The sequence below is a fragment of the Lissotriton vulgaris genome, unplaced genomic scaffold, assembly GCF_964263255.1.
Source record: "Lissotriton vulgaris unplaced genomic scaffold, aLisVul1.2 SCAFFOLD_11338, whole genome shotgun sequence".
Classification (NCBI taxonomy): domain Eukaryota; kingdom Metazoa; phylum Chordata; class Amphibia; order Caudata; family Salamandridae; genus Lissotriton; species Lissotriton vulgaris.
In genome coordinates, this window is record NW_028255039.1 from 38416 (window position 1) to 47035 (window position 8620).

Genomic DNA, 8620 nt, shown 5'->3' on the forward strand with positions numbered 1-8620 from the left:
TGGAGTATTAGTACGAGAGACGAGAGACTGAAGGTAGTACTACTAAAGTCCTAGGACTCTTGGATTCACTTCACTTAGTCTGTGAGAGGCACTTAGTGTTGAAAACATTTGGGCATTTACACTTAAAGGAAGAAAATGGAACTAAACTTTCAGGAAAACAGTCAACGTTAAACCCCCACCCACCAGGCAAGCAGTAAAAAACAGGTATGCTCAGATAAAGTTTGAAAAAGTATATTTATATCCCTAACAAAATAATCTCCCGCAAGACCCTCCCTAACCCCAACGATTGTCCTTCAAAAGTCCCCAAAAACCCAACTCCCAATTCCCACCCCCCAAAAGTCTCTAAAAAAGGGGCAAGGGACACTATGGGTGGATGCTGTTAACTTTTTGGGCCAGGGCATCATGCTCCTCGCGGAGCAAGGCGAGCTCCTGCTGAAGGCGGGACACCATCAGGGTAGTGCGGCGCAGGCGTGCCTTCACTGCCTTGCAGGTGCAATGCCTGTGAGAGGCAGCTGTTGGCCTTGCTGCTCGGCGGTGGCGTTTGCCTTTGGCAGCCCGGCTCAGTCTGGGTGGACCACTGTGCTGGGTGGCAGCCCGTGGGGCCACGGAGGCCGATGCAGACGACGTTGTTGTTGTTGTCGACTGCACACTTTCCTCGTCCTCCAGGGCCACCAGCCGCCGATATTCCGCAACAGTGGCCTCGATCCTCCGTTGCCGGGCCGCTCTAGCCAGCTCCTTCCTCCTTGTTCGTTTGGAAGGAGCATCTATATGAAGAAAGAAAGACATAGTCTGTAACCAATGCTCTTTAAGATTAACTCAATCATTCAGCAGAAATTTGTGTTGCAGTACAACTAGCAACTTGCAAGCGCATTACATAACTATTGAGACCAGTATCTATCTAACCTCACACTTCTTCATCCTTGCTCTAACATTAGTGAGAGTTTAAGGAACAAATTCTACGAGCACTGTGGACTTCCATTGGAGTCGACTATGAAAGTACACCAGTCTTATTCTTCTTCTTATCTCTTGTTTTGGAAAATTGGTACGTTATTTTCTGCAAGCCGGCATAATGCCAGCGCAGTAAACTTGCACCCGAGAAAAAGAGACGCACGCCATGAGGAGTGACCTAGACTTGCGTTGCGTTACTGTACCCGTCCAGTACATGCAGGTGGTGAAGCTCTTACTTTTCTATTACGGGTGGCACTGAGAATACTCTGTTACAACTCAAGGGCTACTGCTTAATTAATTTAACTTTCACCCTACAGTGGAAATGAGTACTAGAAATGGAAAATTGAAGAAGATAAATAATCTGATTATCTATCACTTCACATGGGATGTTTTTGCTTATATATGGGATGACTTTAGGTGCTTTGCTTTTTATTGAGTGACCAGTGATACATCCACACATGAATGACTGAGTACTACTAAACTTATTAAGAGAGGTAGGGAGTGGCCACCGTAATAACCGGATCTATGCAGTGCTTGCAATACAAACTACTGCTACTATTTATGGTAGTATTTGGACAAAATTAAAAGTTCTTTTCCTTGCCTTTCCTACACTGGAACGGACGTGCGGGTGCAGTGTTACATGCTCTTCAAAGTTACACTTAGTTCATCCACTGACCGTCTACTCTCTCTAGATCATGGGTACTCACAAACTTTCTCTCAGGGGCTACATTTACAGTGTAGTTTGGGGCCGAGGGCCGCACTGGTGGGGGCGGAGTCAGAGGGGGCGGGGCTAAAGCAAAACGATAACTTGTGACCATGAGGTTGCACACAGGTCCCTGCAGCAGATGCCCTCATCCACTGAGCCACCAGACCCAGCATTTACATACATCTCTCTCCCTCCTGCTCTCCCTCCTGCCCTCCCTCCATCTCTCTCTCCCTCCTGCCCTCCCTCTCCCTCCCCCTCTGTCATCTCACTGTGTGTGTGTCTATCTGTGTCAGCCTTCAGCCCGGGTTGAGACCGCTTCCTCAACGCGCACACACAGACAACAACACCAAAGTACTTAACAGGTCTTTAAAAGACCATTAACATATTATTGAGGCTTTGTTTGTTGTAGCGCCCCTGCTTCTCCACCCTGACAATCACTGCTTGCCCGGCCCCACAGAGCAGAGGCTTTGTTCTATTTCACCTCTTTGTGGCCTTGCATCTCCACTCTGCTCTGTGGGGGCCGGGGGAGCAGTGATTGTCAGAGTGGAGATGCAGGGGCGCTAACAGGTGAAATACAAAAAAGCCTCTGCTCTGTGGGGGCCGGGGGAGCAGTGATTGTCTGCAAGGTCTGCGCACCGCCAAGGAAGGCTTGCCGGGCCACCACCGGCCCGCGGGCCGTACTATGAGTACCCCTGCTCTAGATACACATATGCTATCTAAGAGTCAGATAGTAGCATGATCCAGGTATATGGACACATACAGTTTCTGTGTCACCCACCCAGGCTGTTGTCCTTCCACCCATCATTGCTTCATCATTCACCCAGCCATGCATCTCATATTCTTGCCTTCCCAGCTAGTCTTCAATCTCAATAAGTAAGGAATATATAAGAGCTTACCTCTGGCCGCCACCACCACCGTCTCAACTCTCACAGCCGCCGCCTCCTCCCCTGAAGAATCGCCCTCCGCCTCCGTGTCGAGCACCACCACCTCCACACTGGCCCCGCCACCAGATGTTCCACCTACAAAGTACATTTAAGAATGTTAGAGTAAAGCACTCACTAGTCTTTGGTCTAGGAATGAAGACATGTGAAAACAATGTAATTTGTGACTGTCTACGTTAAAGTTAAAAAAAATGTCCCTTTTTCCAGGGAAGGTTGTCTTGCTGCACTTTTTGGCACAACTGATGAAGGCTGTTTTTTTAACACGCACCATTTTTCTCCACACAGACAGAAGATGGACTTCTAACAACAAGATCAAGTTGAAACCAGGTGAGAGCTCGGCTCGACCACAAGAAATGTCTTCAATTAATCGTCAGCACTAACCACTTTTCCATTATCAGTTAAACGTTTAGTTTTATTATGACTTCATTTTAATAAATGTGTTTACTTTTAATAAAGCTTTTAAACTTAAATACAATCTGTGTTTTTTGGTCCAGACTAGAGTGACTGAGCGAAAGGTTTTGCAATTTTTGCAAGCATGAGTCCAGATAGAACACTTCAAAAGACATTATGGACAATCCCAGAGGACTGCACTAAGTTGATAGAGCTATTGCTGACTAGAATCATGGGAGTTTCGCCAACCGTGCAATCTTAGTTAGCTACACAGACAGACTAATAAGAATAATCTAGTAATACCACAGGGAGTCATAGTAGAGGCAGGATAAGAATTTAGATACAGTCTACAAGAAGAGCAAAGACAATTTTGAAAAAAGTCAAATGAGGAACGCTAGGAAAAATAGGTACTAGTCTAAAATGAAAACTTACTGGGGCCAGCAGAGGAGCCCTCGCCTGCCCGATCCTGGCCCTGTTGAACAGCATCCGCCGCCTGCTGCTCCTGTGTCCTCCTCTCGCCCCTGGGGGGAGCTGACGTACAACATGAAAGAAAGAACAGAAAACATGGATGATTGTTGCTTGTCAATGTCAACCAAATCAAACATTTCAAAAGAACAATAACAAAATATTTCCGCGAAATTATATTGATTATGGTTACTTTTCATTTATTTGCGGACCTGTGACTTCGAAAGTCACGTAACTCACTAAACAAAGTACTGAAACGTTCACCTAGGACTGGCAGGCAGCAGTCCGCAGGCAAGACGCAAAGTGACAGACAAACTCCATTGTGATTTCAGTCAGATCAGTGACAACACTAACAGTTGCCTGCTACATTACCAGTCATTTAAATAGTCAAACTATCAATCCACCGCCACTATTTTTCTTATTGTCAGGGGTACAAAGGAAGGGGCAGATTTAAGCCCTTGCGGCTCTTTTGCGCCGTTCTTGCGTGACTTTTGTGACGCAGCAGCTAAACAAAAAAGGGCGCCATGGTGCGGCGTATAATATTATAACAACGTGACGCATTTGGGAGATGCATCCCGTTATAAAGCCCTGCGCCATCAGGGGGCGTTCCGGCGCAAGGGAGGGCATTCCTGCGCTGGAACACATCCTAATAGTGGCTGAGGGAAATCTACAAAATTTCAATCAGTCACCTTTAGGACAATGATGCGTCACACAAACCCTGCACCTGCTTGAAGCAGACGTACGGCTTGACCCAGCATTGGGGAGATAGGGTACACCAGAGCATTGATGGAGCTGCGCCATCGTTGCGACGCAACTCCAGCAGTAAAGCTTCGGTGACGTTTTGGGCCCATGGTGCGCCGCATTGCAAATACGGCGCACCATGTTTGGTGGTGGTAGCGGGCCGCACAATTAATGGCGCATCCCTGCTACTTTGCAGGGATGCGACGGTAATTGCAATTCTGCCCCTTAGCATCTCCAGAGATGCGCCAGATCAAATGCGTCACGCAAAACTACCCTTGCGACACGGCAGATGTGCCTCATTTACAATGCGGCGCGCCCTGGCGCAAGGGTAGGCACTTGCGTGACGCATCTCGTCAAGTAAGAGCGGCGCATCGCTGGAGTCACGTCGCCAACGCAATGCAACTCCAGTAATGCTCAGGGCCACCCAATACTTAACATGCTGTGTCAGTCCTTTCGCCTGCTTCGAGCAGACATAAGGAATTGAATTGACGTAGCAGCGTCGCAGAAGTGCCTGCGTTAAATCTTGTAGATTTCACGCATGCAATTTTGCGAGGCGCACAGCCGCTGGACCGCCCACCCTGCGTACTAGGAACGCACCCATTGTGGTGCAGGCCCATGGCTTTATAACGTGACGCATCTCCCTAGATGCGTCATGCTGTAAATGACTCGCAGGGATGCGGCATGTTTACGCCGCTGTTGCGTCACGCAAGGCAACGTAAACGTGGCGCAAGGGGCTTGTAAATGTAATCTGCCCCCTAGTGTCTAGCATTACGCAGTTCTGTAAAGTACACTCATACATAATAGTTACTCAGGCCAATGAGACCACGAAATAGAAAACAAATAAGCATAGTAGCAACGCCACTGAGAAGGAGAGCAGTGCACCTGAAATGCACAGAAGATTTTGAAATATAATTTAACTACAATGTAATCGTCATCAGCGGCATTATTGGCTTGCTCCATGTAAAAAACAAATATTTGCAATACAACAACACAGAGCAGGAGAAAACATCATAGTAGTGAGTGATTAAATGGCTACTACTACTCACCAAGCCCGGGGATCTCCAAGCCAAGCTGGTCCAGCAGGTCGCGCTCGCGGTCCAGGAGGTCCGTCCAGCGATGGGTGACCTGGCTGTAGGTGCGCTGGACCCCGTAGAGGTGGGATATGGCCCAGCACACCTTCTCCCACCGCTTCTGGCGCTCCCGCATGTTGTAGCCGCCGGCCGCGATCCTGCCGCCTCCCGCGATGGTCCTGGGCAGGCGGCGCTGGACGAAGTAGACCAGCGCGCCCACTTCCTCCGGGCTGAATATCTCCCGTCGCGTCACCTGCTCCCCCCTCAATCTCCCGCATGCTGTCCTGGCACTGGGTCCAGCACTACTCCCCGCCGCCGCTGTGGCCCTCAAGTGCCTGGGCAGCTTCACGGCGCCTGGCTTGACCATGGTCTGGGCAGGTAAGGTAGGAAGAAGTAGAAAATTAAGAAGGAATAGGATAGGGAAGAAGAAAAGAAAAGAGTTTAAAAAAGTAGTTTAAAAGTAAAGAAAAATAGCAGAAAAGACAAAAATATACAGCTAGGAAAAGAGAGGGATAGATAAGAAGCAAAATCGTAAAAAAAAAACTGAAAACAAGCAAAGGATGGCAAAGATACCAAGAGGATTAAACACCATGCCCAGACACAGGAAATGAATGAAAAACAAGATGGCCGGCGCCCGTTCACGAGCGCGAAAGTAAGTTCGCGCGAGATTTTCCTCGCGATCTCGTGCGAACCTCTAGATTTCCTGCGCGATCTCGTGCGAACCTCTACTCGCAATGCGCTTACTGCGCGAGATTATACATAGCGGGCGGAAACGGAAATACGTCACGCAAACAAAATGGCCGCGCCTGTACTCGACCTTGGGGTAAATTCGCGTGTTGCGCTGCAAGCGGCTCGCGAATACTGCAAAAAAACTCGCGAAACAACAAGCCGCAAAAAAATAAAATGCTCATTCGCATGAATTGGCGGCTTCCGCGGTCGGTTTCGCACGACGCCGCGCCCCGCGAATAGCGCGAAAAAAAACGAAAAACTATTTCAGCAAAAGCAAAAGCAATGAGCAGGTGCAAAAGGTCAACCTCATGATTTGTAACGATTCTTTGTAGTGCTTCCTGAGGGGGCCCTCCAGAATTCGGTTGCCTGCTTGCAACTATTGTGTGACCCTGCTCTGACCTTAACTGTATGCCACAAAGGTCCTGATTTACAGCTAAAGGAGCAGACAAGCAGGTGCCAGGCTGGAACTTGAAATTCTTTCAGTGACACATTAATTAGCCCCTAATTCATTATTGTCAGTTGGGGCAGGGCAGGTGTTGTTAATAAACTAACCCCAAATTAATTCATGTCAGTTCAAGCAGGGCAGGTGGGCTTACTTTTCCCCCCCATCTTCTACAGTGATGATGAACCAGAGGGTGGCATTGATGTAACAGAGGGTGGCATGGGTCAAAGAGAGGGTGCCAGTGGTAAAACAGAGGGTGCTGGGAGGCTGTGATGATGAACCAGACGTAGAAACAACATAGTCGCGACCGTTGCGAGCCGACAAGTAAGTTCGCAATTGCGAACTAGTACCAAATCCTCGCGAACTGGCAGAAACAATTGCGAACACATTAAAAAAAAACGCAAATTCGCGGGAATTCGCGGATTTTGCGGATTGCGAGTTCGCAAATCCGCAAAATTCGCGAACGCGAGATCCGCAAAATTCGCCCATGGTTAGGCGAATGTACTTTCATGATCACAGTATGCAAACATCATATCTGTGAAATTTAGTATGAACAAGAATATTAACCACATGGTGTAGAGCGACACGTACCGTCATACATGTCTCTTCACAACACAGGCAAACTTGTAATAATATCAAAAAGCAGCTAATAAAACAAAACAACATGTCATCACGCTATCATCAAAGATACATGCATATATAGTAAGCACAAAAAGCATAGACAAAGCACAATGGTATTTGTAATCAAGCAGAAACGCGTGCATGCATGCAACCCAAAACCCAGAATCCAGGCCAGCTTAATTTGTCAAAATCAAAAATTACACCAAAATTACGCTTTCATTTTACTCACACCCCGCTTTTTGCCAGGTTATCACCAGTTGCTGGTTATCAAAACTGGCAAATACAACTTACAGTGCCGTTTGTGACCCATAGGATGAGCAAGAACCACTCATAAGGGAAAAAATGTAAAATCATGAAAAAACACACAAACATTTCATTTCAAAGAATTTCATAATAAAACCCATCTCTTTGCAACATACTACTAACACAGCGCATAACAGAGTAAATCTCAACTGTTAACCAACCATCCCTCTTTTAAAACATGCTAACCCACTTTAATATTGACTGTAAAACGTTTCCACAGACACACTGCATCCCTTGCACCAGCCTTTCCATGTGGCCCCTTCAGACCCCCTGCCCTCAAGGCCCTGAGAGCCTGCGGCCCCTCATGGCCCTGGGAGCCTGCGAGCCCCTCATGGTCCCCCCTCTCCCCAAAGCCCCTGAGGGCCTGCTGTTTTCCTTTCTTCAAAGCTGGTCAAGAATGCACTTCTCAAAAACAAAAACCCTCATGTAACCCATCTAATGTGCAAGCTTGAAATTCTGCTAATCAGAGAAGCTTTTCACCAAGCAGTCGTTGCTCCATCTGTTCACTTACTTACTCCTAAACCCCCTTCTCACTGACCTTAAGGTCAAATTCTGCCAGGCGTACCGTGCGGTCCTCTCAGGCCCTATATCCTATTTCCTCCCTTAAATTACAAAGTCAGAAACTCTTCCCCACTCATTCTAAGCTACAAAATCAACCCTGTTAAAAAACACATGTTATATAAATGACTTCTTCAGGGATAAAATGCATTTAGTAAAACATTTACGTGAACAATTTGCAGAACATGACAACAGAGCATACCAGCATTATATTAAATCTTTGCTACCACTCTATACAGGGGTACCCAGTTATCAACTCTAAAAAGATAAAAGACAGAATAGGCCCTGCCGAAATTTGAGTTTTTAATCCTGATATTAAACATAAACCTCTACACCGGGCACAGTAGCTCACTGAGCTATGAAGAACAACCTCAAATAATAACAACCCACACGTTTTGTAATAGACACAAACATGCATTCTCTGAAAGCCAGAAACACTGCAAGGCTATGGTAATTGGCAAAAATGCTTTTAAAAGGTCTATTTTAACTGATTTTCGACTTTTGACTTTGGGGCACTTAAAAATGAAAATCCTACACTTGCATTACATATTAATCACCCTTAGAATGTGCTTTACATGTTGCAAAACGCGAACATGAGGCATAGGCATGTGATGCCTTACAAAAATGAGCTGTTACGCCTGCGCCAAGTAAAACCCTAACACGCAAATGGCCAAATTATGCAGTCATACATTACTTTAATCAAATT

General features: G+C 46.8%; 1 protein-coding gene across 1 annotated transcript; it reads right to left on the reverse strand.

The window, feature by feature from the left end:
• Positions 1-216: 216 nt before the first annotated feature.
• Positions 217-3516, reverse strand: LOC147659277 (uncharacterized; the record flags this gene model as incomplete). Its single annotated transcript, XM_086951836.1, has 3 exons — positions 217-764; positions 2551-2673; positions 3418-3516. Coding segments are annotated over 3 exons (623 nt in total), but the record flags the coding sequence as incomplete, so codon positions are not given.
• Between the last annotated feature and the right edge of the window lie 5104 nt (positions 3517-8620).